The sequence below is a fragment of the Miniopterus natalensis genome, chromosome 9, assembly GCF_054644295.1.
Source record: "Miniopterus natalensis isolate mMinNat1 chromosome 9, mMinNat1.hap1, whole genome shotgun sequence".
NCBI lineage: Eukaryota > Metazoa > Chordata > Mammalia > Chiroptera > Miniopteridae > Miniopterus > Miniopterus natalensis.
The window spans coordinates 63087228-63105347 of NC_142089.1; the positions used below are offsets into that span (position 1 = coordinate 63087228).

Genomic DNA, 18120 nt, shown 5'->3' on the forward strand with positions numbered 1-18120 from the left:
ATCAATGTTTCACTCTCACATTGATGTTTCTCTCTCTCTCCCCCCTCCCTCTCTCTCTTTCTAATAATAATCTATTAAAAAAATCTTTTTAAAAAAATATTCACTAACATCAGCAGGATTGGCAGAATAAAGATCTCTGAAAATCTTCTCCTCCATAAGAGCAATGAGGTCAGTGACAAAAATGGTCAGAATCAACTTTTTCAGAACTGAGTATTAACTAAAGGCTTGCAACAATCTGGGGAGCATTAATACTTTTTAAAATGGAGGAATCTAAGAACAGTGAGCTACGTGGCATTTCAAACCTGTCTTTTTCTCACTTCTCACTCCCCAGTTCTATGGCAGCCTTGAAAACCAATAGCCTTCAATTATGGTGAAAATCAGCAGCCTGGCAGCTATTAGAGGGGGCAGAAGAAAGTTGGAGCTCCTCGCCCAACCGGGCGTGGCTCAGCGGTTGAGTGTCGACCTGGGATGTAGGCAATCGGGGTTCAATTCCCGGTCAGGGCACATGCCCAGGTTTCGGGTTCGATCAATGACTCATCAATGATGTTTCTATCTCTCTCTCTCCCTCTCCTTTCCTCTCTCTGAAAGCAATAAAGATATAAAATAAATAAATAAATAAATAATTTAAAAAAAAGAAAGTTGGAGCTCCTTCAAAGTCCCATTCACAGAAAACAGGCATTATTTGACCTTGTTCAGTGGAAGACTACACACATGGGCATGGTTGTTTAACTTGACCTGGCACCCAGTGAGACTAGTCTTTTTCCCAGGGGCAAATGTGAAAAATAATCAGCTGTTATTGTTTAACATCATGGCTGCCTGAGGCTGTGAATAAGTTAGGGCAAACAATAAACAAACCAAAAAGTTTACAAAGAAAAGCTAGGGAATGTAATGTCCAGAGGGGGCTTTGAAAAATACAGCCATATTCCTGGAATCTACAAGGCCATATGCATACATAGGGCTGTGTGTATGTCCAGGTCGTGCACATGCTCAGTAAAGACCTGAGAAGGCCCTTGGCTCTCACATCTGGCTAAACCTGAGGTTTTGCACAAGCAGGAAGTGAAGGTAAGGGTAGAGTTGTAAGCAACCTGACTAAGCATTGAAGGCATGTTCCAATATGCACATAGGGCAAAGACTGAGAAACTTGTTGGTTCCAGGCATTTAAGGAAATCTCTGTACAATCACTAGCTGACCACTAAGCTAATTTGGTAGAGACTTCACTGGCCACGCATAAAAAAGAATACAGATTCTACTGAATTAATTAAGAAAAGTCAATGATTAAATGACAACAATAACAACAAAACAACCCTGAGGAAGGAGAAGTATCTGATTTCCAGAGCTGCCACATTATATTCAAATATATATTCAATTGTCTAGTTTTCAACAAAAAATTATAAAACATGCAAAACACACAAGAAAAAAAGCAGGTAATAGAAACGACCATGGCAAAAGCCCAGATATTGGCCTTACTAGACAACAATTTTAAGTCACCGTTTAAAATATGTTCAAAGTAAAGAAAACCACGTTTATAGAATTAAAGAAAAGCATGAAAATAATGTCCCACCCAATAAAAAATATCAATGAGATAGAAATTATAAAATAACCAAATAGTACTTTCAGTATGAAAAATACAAGAATTAAAATTTTTAAAATACACTAACTGGACTTAGCAAGAGATTTAGGCTAACAGAAGAAAGAATCAGCAAATTTGAAGGCCAGTCAATTGAGGTTACTTGGTCTGAGGAACAGAAAGAAAAAGAAATGAATAAAATTAACAGTATTTACAAATCTGTGGGACATCATAAAGCACAATGACATACACAGAATGTGGATTCCAGAAGGAGAGGAAAGAAAAAGACAGAAATAGTATTTGAAGAATAGCCAAAACTCACAAATATGAAGAAAAACATTAATCTACACACATCCTAGAAGCTCTCCAGACTCTATGTAGGATAAACTCAAAGAGATCTACATCTAGACATCTCACAATCAAACTGTCCAAAAACAAAGAAAAAGTCCTGATAACAGCAGGAGAGAAGCAGCTGATCACATAGCCTCAATAAGATCAACAGTTGATTTTTTACCAGAAATTAGAGGCCAGAAGGCAGTGGAATAACATACAAGTATATCTCATTTTATTGTCTTTGTTTTTTTATGCCTCAGAAGATAACATTTTTTAAATAAATTGAAGTCAAGACCCTCTACCAGAAAAAAGATTATGTCTTGTTTTAATGTGATACTTGCTTTATTGGGGTGGTCCAGAACAAAACCTGCACTATCTCTGACATTTCAAAATAATATCTTATTTGGAAATAGGGTCTTTGCAGATGTAATAAAGTTTAAATGAGGTCAAACTGAATTAGGATGGACCATAATTCAACGATTTGTGCCCTTATAAGAAGAGGAAGTTTGGATACAGAGACATAAAAAAATAACCATGTGAAAACTGAAACAAAGATTGCAGTGATGCGTCTACCAGCAAAGAATGCCAAAGATTGCTAGCAACTATCAGAAGCCAGGAGAGGAAAACTGAACAGGTTCTCCCTCAAGAAAGGAACTAACCCTGCCAACAGTGTGATTTTGGACCTCTGGCCTCCAAAACTGTGAAGGAATAAATTTCTGTTATTTTAAGCCACTCAGATTTGTGGTACTTTGTTAGAGCAACCTTAGGAAACTAATATACAAGCAGTAATAGAGAAATAGAGACAAGAACAACTAGAATCTGTTAAGGTGGAAAAAAATGCAGGCTGAAAATACAGTAGCAAACCAATTAAAAGATTAACGTCTGAAACTTCAATTGATCAAAATGTAAGGTGATAGTCCATATGACAATGTATAATAACGACTGATATAAAACTTACTTTTCAGATATATTTTAACATGTAATTAAAAAAGTTACTTCTTTGTTGCCATATATTAGAGAAAGACTTATCCACAATATTTTCTCTAATCAAACGATTTACACGTAGCACTTTTCAGTGGTTTTGATATTTATTTATTATTTTATTTTATTTTATTTTATTTTATTTTATTTTATTTTATTTTATTTTATTTTATTTTTATTGTTGAGAGTATCACAGATGTCCCCCATTTTCCCCCTTTTCCCCCCCTTCACTCAGCTCCCACTCTACCCGAGGCCTGAACCTTTTTAAAACATACAAAAAGAAATACATGCTATGAAAAGAAAAAGAAGAGGTTTTCCCCTCTAAATCATGAGTAATTGGAGAACTTTCAACATTCCTCTAAACAGTTTACTTTTCTCTGGCCCACACGTAACACCTTCTGATGCTAAAATTATCCACAGACCCTGGCTGGGTAGCAATTTTGGTTAGAGTGTGATCCTAATACTCCAAGGTTGCAAGTTCAATCCCCAGTCTGGGCACATATAAGAATCAACCAATGGATGCATAAATAAACAGAACAACAAATTGATGTTTCGCTCTCTCCCTCTCTCGCTCCTTTTCTCTCTCTCTAAAATCAGTAAATAAAAATTTTAAAAAGTGATTTAGTACACAGAGTCCATTCATGCCCATTCTATTCTATTCTATTCTATTCTATTCTATTCTATTCTATTCTATTCTATTCTATTCTATTCTATTCTATTCTATTCTATTCTATTCTTCTGCTATAGCATATGCAAATAAAGGAGTTCTTAACAATATTAACTTTAAAACATTTATGTTCCAATTTAGGAGACAATCATTATTTACTGTTAAATGCCATTAAAGAATTTTGAATTTCAATTCTGGAAGCCAGACACTTTCAGGTGGGTGGTTTTTTGTGGTAGTCAAAGGGAGACACAGGGAAGAGAGAAGCACATGGACCTGAAAACAACAAATGATTCCGCAGGTTAAAAAGTAACAGAAGCAAACTAAGAAACTACGCTTTACTTTCTGAAAAACACGCAGAATGTTCCTCAACTATTCTCTGAACCAGTAACTTCATTACCAACCTTTCTGTTCTACACCATGAATCACCTGAAAATTCCATTACCCAGCTGGTATAAAATATGAGAATTTCATTTTACTAAGTGCTGAATTAGCAAGTGCCTAAGGTAACCTTTCACAGGCTATCAGAGCAAAGAAATCAATACAAAAACGATCCTAGCCTCAAAAGGAGAGTGCAAAGGAAGCTCTGCTGATTGCCTATGTGCGAGCCATCCTCTGTGCTTACGAAGGAAAGTCAAAGGCAGCTTTTCAGGGGCTTGAGCAGAACTGACTTCCTAAATTAATGAGAAAGATAAAGCCCACAGCTGGTGTACTGTGGAGTTTGAACTATACTCATTTTGACAGGTGACGTGGAAACCTTCTCAGCTACTCCTATAAAAAAAATTAAGGATTCAGGGGAATGGCAATGTGGAATGCCTTTTAAGACACAAATTAAAACACATACGTATCTAATTCCCTCCTTTATAAACGGAAATGTACGCTAGGAGACTAAAAGATGAAGTAGGAATATTTGTATGCCACAATTGGAATATGTAAATTTCCAGGCTTCTCAAGCATTAGAACTACATATGTGTGTGTGTGAGTGTTCTGCTTTGTTAAAAGATATATATACAGAGACACGTGGCTGCAGATATTTGACTATGATGTTAGTTTCTTTATAGAGCATTTGCAGTCTTTCCCACTCATCATCTTGACACGTTTTATCCCTCATTTCTTTTCCTCTCAGAAAAACGATTGTCTCTTTTGGGAATGAATATCCGCATGTCACCGGATTTCATGAGCAATATCCAATATTCAATAACATAGGTCAATGGCAAAAGAGAAAAAAGGTATTGGTCATTGAGAAGTTCAGGTAGTTTTTACCACAAGGTGGACTAACGTACTTTATGATAATCAAAAACGACTTGACCATTTATATTCTTACACAGAGTCTAGACTCCCACACATGCTATTTTGTGATTTAGAAATTGGGACTGAGCCCGGCCGGGCGTGGCTCAGTGGTTGAGCATCGACCTAGGATCCAGGCGATCAGGGTTCGATTCCTGGTCAGGGCACACGCCCGGGTTGTGGGCTCGATCAATGACTCTCTCATCATTGATGTTTTTATCTCTCTCTCTCCCTCTCCTTTCCTCTCTCTGAAATCAATAAAGATAAAAAATTAAAAAATAAAAAAGAAATTAGGACTGAGAGCACCAGTGAAGCCCACAGGGTAGGTCTCGGTATAAATTATTGATGGTCATATAAATAAAATTCTTGAACAAGGCATTTTCCACTGTGCTCCCCAGGAAGACAGAGGTGGCCAATACGTTCAACATGAGAAACATCCATCCACAAAATAGTTCATTTTCCCTGAAAACATACCTGGGACAATAAAAATAAAGTTCCTGATGAAACTGAGACTGTGTCTGTAGGGGAAGCAACAAAGAGTAATCTGTTGAGATTGAGTCTGTCTATTTATGACTCCATTTCTTGTCTGGGTCCTCTGGCCTGCATATAATCAGGAGTCTTTGGGGCTCAGTAATAAGCATTAAGTCAGAAAGAGACAAATACCATATGATCTCACTTATATGTGGAATCTAATGAACAAAATAAACTGACGAACAAAACAGAAACAGAGGCACGGAAGCATGGAACAGACTGACAGTTGTCAGAGGGGAGGGGCCCGGGGAGCTGGATGAAAGAAGGTGAAGAGATTAGCCCAAAACCGTGGATACATATACACATAGAAACAGACAAAAGGGCAGTGACGGCCAGAGGAAAGGGGGCTGGGGCTGGGTGGAGGTGGGCAAAGGGGTGGAAATCGGGACAGAAAGAGACTTTGCTCGGGGCGACGGGCCCACGATGCAGTGTGCAGAGGATGTTTCATTGGGTTGTACACTTGAAATCTGTAAGGTCCTGAGAACCAATGTCACCCCAATAAATTCTATTAGGGAAAAAAAGCAGGAATAAGCTATGTAAAGTTTCCTGAGGGCTGCTGAGTTCAAGAAAAGCTTAGGCTTCTTGAGCAAAGCTGGGGTTAGGGGCTGAAGCCTGAACAAGTGAACAAGTGAGGACGGCGGGAGTGAAGAGACTGCAGAGGTGGAACGGGGGTGGCGCCTGCAGTCAGCATGTTCATTTCATCTTGGATCAGAAATCGTCAGGTCACTGGACGACAAGGGCGGGCACTTCTTCCACCCTTACCTTCGCTGCTAGGGGGGCTGCTCCCAGGTGGCAGAATGCGGCTCCCAGTAAAGCCTGATAAACTTGTTATTATGGATATGAATCCTTTTAATATTTGAGGAAGGGTTTCTCCCCCCAAATTTTCAGAGAGGCACAAACTCTGGTTTCCAGTTTCAGAGGTTTCGCTGACCTCCTGAATTCTACTCATAAATGCCAAGTTAAGAATGAAGTAAAGTGCTGATGATTATAATCAGCAAGAGACTGGGTGCCAACAGTCCGATCAAACCACACACTCACATATCCCAAAAGCTGTATGTGGACGGCAGAAATACAGGGTTTTTCCTTCCCATTTCCTTGCTCAAAGTAAGTCATCCAGCACATCCTTCTATGCATCAAAGGGGGGAAATAGTTTTTATACAACACAAAATCTATCTGCATATTTTTCTATTATTCTGGAAAGTATAAACCTTAAGGAAAAAAAACTTAAGACCCCATGTGAACTGTTGACTTTGGTTTGGAGATGCTGTATTGCTTTGATGAAACATAAGCACAGCGGGGACTGGGTTTGTTCTTGTTTTAAAACTACGAGGCATTTTATAGGTCTGCCAAGCCAAACATACTATTAATGCTCATAAATTACCATGTGGCAAAAGTCCTTGACAGATATTACCGTCCTTTGCTGGATAAATTAATTTTGCTAAATATACACTTAGGTTAGAATATAAGGTCAATTAACTAGGAAGTAAACATACAAAAATCAAGGCTAGTGGGAAACTGATTTGTTGTAGTCATTATAAGATTACTCAACCAAAAACAGATGAAACATTTAAAATATCACTATTTATGATTAACCTTATATAACATATACAATATATATAACATGAATATGCTAAATATAACTCTTGTACAAAGCTATGCATTTTAATTCAAGCTAAATAAAATGTAGTGTAATATCAATGTGAATATTAGTGTCAATATTTTTCAGAGCGCCCAGCCGGGCGTGGCTCAGCGGTTGAGCGTCGACCTAGGATCCAGGCGATTGGGGTTAGATTCCTGGTCAGGGCACATGCCCAGGTTGCGAGCTCGAGGCAGCCGATCAACGACTCTCTCATCATTGATGTTTCTAGTTCTCCCTCTCCTTTCCTCTCTCTGAAATCAATAAAGATATATTTAAAAAAAAAATTCAGAGCAATATAAATTTAAAAATAAATAATTTGCTTTATTCATAATTTGAAGTAAAAGTCCTTAACAACAAGTATCTGCCCCGTAGATTATTCAGTTTACCCTCTGTGGACCCGGCTGTACATGACTAAAGTTCTGATGTGATTTTAAGACATACAGTATTACATATGTTAAAGGGAGATAACAGTTATTTTTAATTATTTACAACACAGGGAGAACCAGAATAGCTTAGATAAATGAAATCCACATATACTTCCCACATCCTCTGCTGGTCAACAGCTTTACTATCTTTTCCCAATTAGCCAACCCATAAAACAAAAAACAAGACAAGCTGCCTGGTTTTAATTTCTCCTCCTTCACCATTCACTGTTGACTTCTCTGATGAAGATTACAAAAAGCAGTGAAAGCTAAGAAGCAGAAAAATAAAGAAGCTAAGGGCCTAGATAATCTACAAATTTGATAGTCATACAATGAGCTCAACTGCTCTAGATAGTCCGAAAGATACTATCTACCGCTGATATTTTAGCAGAGCAAATAAATAAAGTACATCCCTTAGTCACAGCAGTGTGACTCATATTTGAAAGAAACATGTGACAACCATCCACAAATTCTTCCCAAACTAGATCCTCGGCACAGATACGAAGATACTTCAAAATACAAAGGCATGCAGTCAAGGAACGGCTAGGGTTAGAGCTACCAAAACATTCAGTACACACTCAGTAAGTGCACACATCACGGGCACTGAAATGTGGAGATGAACAAGCAGCCTCTCTCTCCCTCAAGACCATCACAGTTTTGTTGAATGTACATGTAAGTAAGTGACCACAGCTCCCCGTGACGAGAGCGGTAGAGATACCTTGGACAGAGTGAAAAAGCATGGAAGGGACCATCTGGGAAGGCTTCATAGGAGTGTGGTATAACAGAAAGCACTTTGGAGGCAGATGAGACTAGAAACCAGTTTGGCTACTACCTAGTTGTGTAATTTGGCCAATTATTAAAGCTTTCTAAGATGGCTTCTCTATCAATAAAGTGAGGATAATAATCTCCCTGCAGCTAGCTTACCATAAAAAGGGAAGGAGATATAGTGTGTAAAGCAACCAGCATGGTTTCTTGAAAATAATAAGCACTCAATAAACTGTAGTGATATTATTATTACTATTGTTCAGTCTTGAAAAACGCTACCAGTGACGCCTGGTGCCCAGTTAGCAGTAGCCACTGTATCACTATCACTGGCCTCAGCACACCTTGTTGGGTTCATGTATATTATGCTCAGTCTGAATTAAACCTCAGCTATGGGCTACCTACCACTGGGAGGGCAAAACTGAGCAATATAGGTTCAAGAGTAGTCAAATTCACAAGCCATCTACTTTCTAAAAGGTCAGAGTTCATAAAAGAAGAAAATGCCAGGGTCATTGCCTTAGTGATATCAATAGGAAGTCAAACACACAGGGAAATATCTTGTATTTGCCGCTACATGGGCATTACATTCATCAATACACATAGTAGCAATTGTTAGTATATCTGATTAACTCATTACTACCAACTGTTAACATGCAGTAAGTATGAAATGAGAAAAAGTTAAAGTAAAATTTGTAGGAGTATAAAATGGCAAAAAAAAAAAAAAAAATACAGGCTACACAGGAGGCACCATCGGGCAGAGATGTTATGGAAGAAGCATCCTAAGGGCCCTGCATGTCATGCTAAAGAGGTTATCTTTAGCCTGTGGGTAATGGAGAGGCACCACCGACTTTAAGATGAGGTAAAATGTTTTAATCTATTATTTTACCTATTGTTCCTACTTTATACCCAAATTTAATAAGTATTACATACGCTCATTGTTATGCTTCTTCAATTCTGGGTGTTTTTCATATATACCTGAGATATCTCTTTGCCAACTATGTAGTCGTGTGAAGTGAATCCCACATTGTTTAACACACTGATATGTTAAAAACAGGTTTTGTAGATGTTCCAGACAATTGACTACTTGCGTGTTAGGGATTAAGAATTCCCCCTCCCTTCCATTTATTCACTACACATTTAATCAACATTTACTATATGATATGCCCCATATAATATTAGACTCTTGGTAAAACCTTAAAAGTGCATCCTATATGTATAACTATAATATCATAGAACTATAGCATGCATCTTCTGTTCCTATAAAGATTTAATAAATTGTATTATTGATAGATCTATTTTTCCACACCACTCTTTTAAACAGTGGCAGAAACTTTGTTTTTCTTTAAGTGATTACTACCCCTTTAAACGGTTCAATAAAAAAGAAAAAAAATTAAGCTGGTAAAAGGGTTTTAAAAAAATCTCAAGAGTCAGGCGAATGGGAGGTGAGGAAAATGAAGTAGGGAAACAGCCTAGTGAAGTGCCCTATAATTAAAGTCTGTACCTGAAGCATCTTCCAGATACACTGAAGGCTGGGTGCTGCCAGTAGAATTCTCAGGAAAGCCTCACTGAGCAGTATTAAAGCACCAGAGCAGTTATTTCAAGAGTGGGCTCTTTCTATCCCCGCAGGTTAAAATAATCACTGCCTGTCATTCACTGGTGTTATTTTTGTTTTCATCTTTTCTCCTGTTTTCTTTTTTTCTTCTTGGTGAGCTCTCTTCAGTGCTCTTTAGGTAAGCCAAGTAATTTCTTTAGAGTGGCCTAAGCTTAGCAAGAGGGAAACGGGGAAATGGGATGTACTAGTGGGTGCAAGCCTAGGCTCACCAGGCGTGGGCTCTCTTTCCTAGTGTCCTTCTCACTGCGAAGCCAGTGAAGCCTCTGGGGAACACTGAAAACTCTGGGCTCTTCCATCAGCTGAGGGGGACTACCACGGTGTGTGTGAAGGTTTGGTCAAAGCGACAGAAGAATACCTGAAAAGCTCTTACTTCCGAATGGTGTGGGTCTTTTAGTTGTGCACACCTTCGCTTGTTTTCACCAGTTTCCTTTGTATTGCTTTCTCCCTTGGTGTGCACATCAGAACTGCTCATGAGGTACACGGCAATGGGTGGCTTTCTTTGGGACAAACTCTCACCCTTGAAGCTGATTTACTTTGTCATCTTCTGCTGTGTCTTCTGGCCAGAATGTTAAGACCTCAAAGACTATAGAGTGGGCCTACAATTTATTTCATGAAGAAGGCTCTTCTTTAATTCATCCCTTTATTCACTCACTTACTGATCCAGTTCTGGGTGGGGCAGAACCAGAGGTGGATATGACAAGGTCCTTGACCCAGGCAAATGACAACGCAGGAGAAAAGGTCAATATTATAAATATCTTACAGCAAGAATTTAAAAAAAGTAATGTCATGGCAATCAGAGCTGATCATTCTAACCACAGCCTATGAATTAAACATCTGGTGTTTTTCCAGGTAAAATGGAAAGCTGCAGTTATCATCTTCTGTTGATTTTTTAGACACTCTCCTGGAGCATCTATTCAGAGGTCAACAACTAGCACTACTTTAGGTGCTGAGCTGTAGGATTTGCTATAAATATGCTATTAGTTTCTGCAATCTTGCAATTAATTAAAGTGCTGGATATATTCCAAGAGGTATTTGGTTAGTCATCTCAGAGCCAATAAAAGATATTTTCCCCCTGTGTTTACTCCTTACCTGAACTTCTCTGACCAGCAGCTGTGGTTCCCTTGATCCTTGACAAAACTGTTTATTGACTATATAATGGTAGGGCTTCCCTTCCTACCCACCCTATACCTAGCTATGTCCTGGTTTCATGATGTATGTTTCATTTCTACTGCAAACACGGCAAGACTGCAATGGTCTCCGCATATTTGATTTTTACAGATAATCACTTGCTTTTACAAGTGTAGAATCAAAGAGTTAAGTAAAAGTTGACATACCTGTGACTTATTTTTTAATAGCAAATCATAATTGCGCCACACTTTCCAAAGTACCAAAGTTAACACATAGATAATATACCTTTACTGAAAAATCTGGCTAGGAAAACATAAATAACAAAACTAAAGTTGCTAAATTTCTTCATGACATATTTATAATTAATAACTAGATTCCTATCAACTCTGTTTTCAGAATTTCTAAAATACGCTGTTGATATTAGGGAGGCTTTTCAGCAACCTTAACAAGTCCTCAAATCAAATCAACAGAAACAATCTTTAAAATCTTTGAATATTCATTTGCATTTATGCATTAAATTTTAGCAGGTACACTTACTTTTAAATTTTGGGGATGTTATTTTTCTGCATAAACCAACTGCTAACAACACAAATGATTTAAAATGTGACTTTTTTCTATACTTTGCACATGACTTTCCAACAGCACTTATTAAATTTCTTATCCATAACTGTAGGCCTAATGTAATTACTTTATTCAATATAGTATAGTTATGGATCCTAGCATGTGTGTCGTTTTTTTTTAATATGTCTTTATTGATTTCAGAGAGAGGAAGGGAGAGAGAGAGATAGAAACATCAATGATGAAAGAGTCATTGATCGGCTGCCTCCTGCATGCCCCCGACTGGGGATTGAGGCTGCAACCAGGGCATGTGCCCTGACTGGGAATCGAACTGTGACCTTCTGGTTCATAGGCTGACCCTTAACCGCTGAGCCACACTGGCCAGGTTAGCATGTGCTTTTTCATTTAAATGACCGCTCCCTGTCCATATTCACTGCCGTGGTTATTGTGGCATCTGCCCTCAGGTACCCGTTACTTGTGCACATGTCCGTTTTCCTAGTTTAAGGGTAAGCTACTTGCAGGGAAGCATTCTGATCCATGGGGAGTATAAAAATGAAACCACGGATCTCACATGATTACAGCTCCCTTTTTCACAGTGACTACGAGAAAAACAGATGGAAGACTACCAAACTCTGTGTCTCTTTCATTCTACTCACTCCTGTCTCCTGACAAAGGGATGACATTTCTAACATCCTCAGACTTACAGCACAGTATCCTTACTGACGGGGCAATAGTCATAACACAGGTAATATGAGGTTCACTGTTGGCTGCAAAAGTAATGTAGCATATTAGCAGCCCCGAACTAGACAAGGCTTCTAAATGGAGGAATTGAGGCAAATTTATGCAACAGAAAGAAGGGCTACAAAAAAGAAACAAAGAACTGTGACAAGATGGCAAGTGCTGGAAAGGCTAGGCAACAGTAATCAATGCTGAGGAAGTAAAACAAGATGCGCAGCCTGACAAAGAAGGGGATTTGAAATTCTCAATTCACTCCTGGTAACGTGGGACCACACACACAAAAAATGAGCAAGTGGTTTTAAATGAAGTTCATTTGATAATGCCGAGGCTGCCACCCTGTCTGGATTGGTTATTGTCGGTGTCAGCATGGAAATGGGGTGCTTTTCCTTACCTCCAGATGCTCTAAAATATAGGGCGGATTTGTCATGCCAAGCCTCAGCATCGCTCCCTCAGGAATCACTTCAACCAGTTTCCACAGCAGTGCGGGGAGATCGGTGCCAATATCTCTGCCATAAGCCCCTGTGTCTTCACTGGTCAACCATATCTCACAAACACCCTCTGTGAATCAAAGGAGATAATTAACAAATCTGCTGCAGAGCTGTTTCCTTCATCATCCAGCTGCTCACTCTTTTTAATGCACTATTTCTCAGCATTATTATGCAGGCAGTCTGGGGATTCAATTGCAGAAAAAAAGCAGCTTATCCCGTGGTAGCACTGGGTTATTAAGTTCATTTTATGAACACCAGAGAGTTACAACAATGCTATAAATTATCAGCGCATCCGATGGAGTGATTAACATTCACAGCCAATCAGTTCAGCCGTGTTTCCTTCAAAGCACTTTGATCAAGACTAAGGCTGCAGTCCCATCACAGAGAAAACCTGTTTTATTGACCACTAGAAGTCCTGGAACTGAACAGTCGCTCCACAGAATAGGTACTATCAGCAGTTAACTCACCAATCAGTCTGTCACCAACCCAAGGAAAAGTGTCAAGTGTGGTTAAGGTTTAACTCACAAAGTATTAATTATGAGGTATCCATTTCTCCTCTAGTAACTATTCTAATTTGTCTTCTTTAGTCAATTAAGAATAGAGTGCATCTTATGGCTTTGTTCAAAGAACCTGGATGATGTATAAGTATTTGTGTTGGAAAACCTGTTTACTGACAGCTTGTATCCTACTTTCCATCCATCAGACCTTAGGAAACTGTACACATGCTTTGTTTCTGTTGTTGTTATAAACAATCTTGACTTCAAATATCAGAGCCTACAGTAACTTCCTTCCAAAAATCAAAAGGAAATACTTTTAGATAACATCGTGTTATTTAAAATGAATAAAACGGAGTTAGCAATAGCCACCCAGGTTTGCAGGGCACAGAGAATGTTTCTGAATGCATAGTCAATTAAAGGATTAGCCTATTTTAAAAGGCAGAATGATTCACAAGTCTCAACAAACAATAAAATGGGCCTGTGAAATGTGCTCGTGCTACAGTGATCTGTGGCTTCTGAAGATCCTCAACACACACACAGGGCACACAAAGAACGACTACAGCCTGACCTAGAAGAGGATGTTTCTGGAAACAATCTTATCATTATAATTTTTAATTGCCTTTAGTTGACGGGGCCGGAGAGTTTCAAAAATACATTTAGCCCGGCCGGGAGTGGCTCAGCGGTTGAGTGTCAACCTAGGATCCAGGCGATCGGGGTTCAATTCCCGGTCAGGGCACATGCCCGGGTTGCGGGCTCGATCCCCAGTCGGGGGGTGCAGGAGGCAGCCGATCAATGACTCTCTCACCATTGATGTTTCTCTCTCTCCCTCTCCCTTCCTCTCTCTGAAATCAATAAAGATATATTTTTTAAAAATACATTTAAATATTCCTAGCCAAGAGAGACAACAAATAAAACACACGGCTTTTATGTGAAAGTAAACTGAAAACTAACAGAATGCAAAAGCAAAAAGCAAAGATCTTCACTCTCCTTGATGCGCTCTGCAGAGGTGGGAAAGCGTGCAGGAAGCGAAGTCTCCAATCACTATTCTTTCCCTTAGAATAAGAGAGATATTTACTTTGCAGAAAAACTAGCCAACCACACAAAAACACGTTCTCTTTTGCCCACTTGCCTTTCTGAGACACACACCCTCACCCACACCTAAACAACGATGAAAATACAAGGGTAGAAATAGGATGTTAGTTTCCTGAAATGGAAGATTCGATGACTTAGCAGAGAAAACAGGAGACAACAACAACAAGCTCCATTTAAGAAGTTGGAGATGTTTTTAGTATTTGAAAAGTGGTAGTGTTATAGATATATGGGTTTTCTTAATTTAAATTAAATATGCAGTTCCAGAGATTAGTAAACCTTTGCTTAGTTTTCATCATTTCATTTAAAAAACTGTATATTCAAAAGAAATAGTCTAGCATGTTTATAGGCTCCCTGTGTAGTCTTATAATTTTATAAATATAATTTTATAAATATTCTCTGTTCGTGGAGTAAATATTGTTCTGTTTAAAAAATGGATTGCAATTAGTGGCATGCTCTTATTTTAATATTAAATATGCCATCGGATACTGGACTCATACACCCTTTTTTTCTTTTAAACCTTATCACAAAATCCACTCCAGGAAAAGAGATGGCTAAGTAACAACATAAACAGATTTTTAAAACACTCTGAAAGAGGTTATAAAAACAGGACATTATCCATGATTTTCCAGTTACTGGCATTTGAGCAACACAATATGAATATTTTAAAATGAACAGAATAATTTTAATTTATAATTTTTCCATCCAAATGGTTCCACGTTCCGCCTTATGTAGAGAGAGCAGGTTCCTGGAACAGTGCCTTGCTGTTGCTAGATGAATATAGAAGGGGAAAATCACTATGAATAGGAATGGAAATAACATCCAAGCAGAAACAGCAGCCAGCTCTAAAGCTGCAAAGGTGGGGACCAATAGCCCCCTGGTGGGCTGAAACTTCAAATTAAATCACATAAAGAGGAAGCAGCTGTAACACTAAATCAGCAACAACAGGAATAATGGTATTGATGTCTCCAAGATCAAGGCTGCTAAAGTGCTCTATATAATAGCAACCTGGCTTAAAGCACAATGAAACGGGAACGTGTGCAAAATGGGAAGCTCGTGGACTTGGAGAGAACTGTGCCTGGCCAATTCAATCCAAAAATGTGTCAAAGATGATTTTGCTCTTAATCAATGTGAGGAAGTACAGATTCTGTAAGGTTGTATTTCAAGCATGAATGCTAATGAGAGCTGATCCCTCAAATAGTGAGGATATAGAAAGTCATTTCATACTAAAGGTGAAGCTAAATATGGAACCCCCAAGCCTGACATCGTTCTCCCCGGGAAGTCTTGTGATTACTCATAGGGCAGGCAGTTCCTGTCAGGTCAGCCTGCATACGCATTCACCAGGGAAACCGAAGGCTGCGGTCTGCAGTCACTAATGGACATGGGGACACGTGCCTGCTGCTGTCTGCTTACTTAATTGGCTGCACTTACGGACAGAAGTGCTTGCCTAAACAGCTTCATTCCTTCAGGACTTCAGTTATGAGCTCTATTCCTTTGCACAATCCTTTCTTTATTCGTCCATCAGACATTTATTAGGCCGTTACCTACTATGTGCCCTGCAGCAATTCTAGCTCATGACAGATATGGATTCATCATTAAATTTCTGTGATCTAAGATTGGCTGTTATCCAGGAGCTGGCAAGAGGACAGTGACAGACATCCTGGGAACTTCACATACATCCCTGACGGTGGTGGTGGGGGTGGGTATTGAAGAACACAGCCTTAGAAACCAAAATGAAGGGCGAACTAGGCTGGCTGGAAGTGGCTGTGACGTCAGCCCCAATGAGATAGGCCCCGTCTGCAATATAATGTGGACTTTGATTAATACATGTCAGAAAAACAAACACATGGAAATGAAAAAGAGAAGCAAGCAGGAAGAACTGAGATAAGAGACTTGAATGCCCAGCAAAACCTCCCATGCCTGTAAAAATAAATACATGCAGAAAGAGAAAGTAGTGGCTGGAAAAGTGGGAGACAAAAATTAGCTTTTTTTTTTAAGCATCCAAGGAGAAAAATTACTTTTTCCTAAAATTGTTCATCTACCTGCCTTTTGTTCATTTTCCTTAAATTGTCCAGTCTGACTTCTAAGGAACCTTGTTGTGTTAATTTTGGTAAAAAAGAAAAGCAAATACTAGGGAGAAGTGAAATGCATCTTGAAAGGCTAAAAAAAAAAACCACCTTTAAAAAGTTTGGTTATTAGAATCCATTATCATCTTACCCACGTAATGACTGATCAGCCTATAGTTGAAACGCAGCTCTGTTTCCCTGAACAGAGAGCAACCTCAACAGCTGGATTCTGATCTTTGCTCCATAGTAATTTGAGATGACAGAGGATGGAAAAAGTAGGAGACATAAAAGATAATTTTCTCAATAAAATAGTCTCACAACAAAGAAAATCCTTTTTGAAAAATCAAACTTTGCCAAAACTCAATTTCAAAAGATCATAATTCACTATAATTTTCCTGTGTATGGGCTTCATCGTAATAAATTAAAATGCGGGTAAAGATTGATTTCATCTGGTCCGAGAAGTGATATTTCTCCAGGAGCTCTTGCTCTATCACGGGGGAAAATTTCCACCATAATAAGTTGCTTCAAATATTCCATTATGAATAGAGTCTCTAAAAATAAGGATCACAAAAATATAAAAACTGTAAACTATGATTAATGGGATCAATAATTAAAGAGCATTAGATGGCAAGAAAATCTACAGCAACTACACACAATGAAGAAAATCCCTTCAAAATCTGCTAAATCTCTCTTCCTCAGGACAGGTTCGACACCCTTCTGTCTTCTGCTCTGCACCATCCCTTCCTCCTTTCAGGCCCATCGCCTATTCTTTCTCCACCATCCCATTCCAGCCTTCATATTCCATTTTCCTCGATGGCCAACAGGGATATAAATTCAACATACATTGTTATATTAATGTACGTGCATTAAATTATTGGCTCTTAATTCCTAACGCTCTTTTTTAACGGTCGTGGTGCATATTAACTGGATTTTTATAGGTTCATTCTTCTTAAAAATAATCTTAGAGAATTCAGAAATAAATATGAGCCTCTGTCTAAACACTTAAAAGGTCATGGAAATTTATTCAATGGAGATTTTTCTAAGTAATAATATATATATAGGCAAGTTCTAGTGATTTAGCTTATTTATTTAATAGCAAATTAGACAAAATAACTTATAGTCCCTTCTAATCCTATTACTAGACACTCAAGGATTTTATGTTTTCCTGTTAGATAAAAAAGGACTTAAATGACAATTTTAGTAAAGACAGTCTCTTAAGAGGACCAACTAAGGCTATTATATATATCATATATATATGTGTGTGTCTGTCTATGTATATAAAGAACACATATACATACATATATATACATATATAAAACAATGATATATGACTGATAACCCAATTAATAGGCCATCAGAGAAGATAATTATTCATTAGCCAATTCTTTCAATTATATCATGTTTATACTACTTTTACAAACTTAAAAGAATTATTAGCGCCCTGAAGTTTTTTTTCCTCTAACATTTTCTTTTGAATAATGTTGAATTTAAAGTGTCAAGAGTCCTGCAGTGAATACCTGTCCCTCCTTCACTCAGACTCGTGTATAGCATTTTGTCACATTTGTGAGCACTCACTCTCTCCACACCCACAGCACATGTGTTTTTGTCCCCTACCATGAACCCTTTAAAAATTAGTTGCAGATATGATGGCACTTTAAATCTAAATAAATCAGCATGTATCTTCTAAGATCAAGAACATTCTCGCCCATAATCATAATACAATTACTGTTCTTGACTATCTTTGGACAACACTTTCAT

At 38.3% G+C, this 18120-nt stretch overlaps 1 protein-coding gene across 5 annotated transcripts in view; it reads right to left on the reverse strand.

The window, feature by feature from the left end:
- CDKAL1 (CDKAL1 threonylcarbamoyladenosine tRNA methylthiotransferase) overlaps positions 1-18120 on the reverse strand; it is a 551454-nt gene that overhangs the window by 212672 nt on the left and 320662 nt on the right. For all 5 annotated transcript variants that reach the window (XM_087820618.1, XM_087820616.1, XM_087820619.1 and 2 more), the window contains one exon: positions 12614-12780. In XM_087820618.1, the coding sequence (XP_087676744.1) occupies positions 12614-12780 (167 nt within the window). The remainder of the gene's footprint in view (positions 1-12613; positions 12781-18120) is intronic.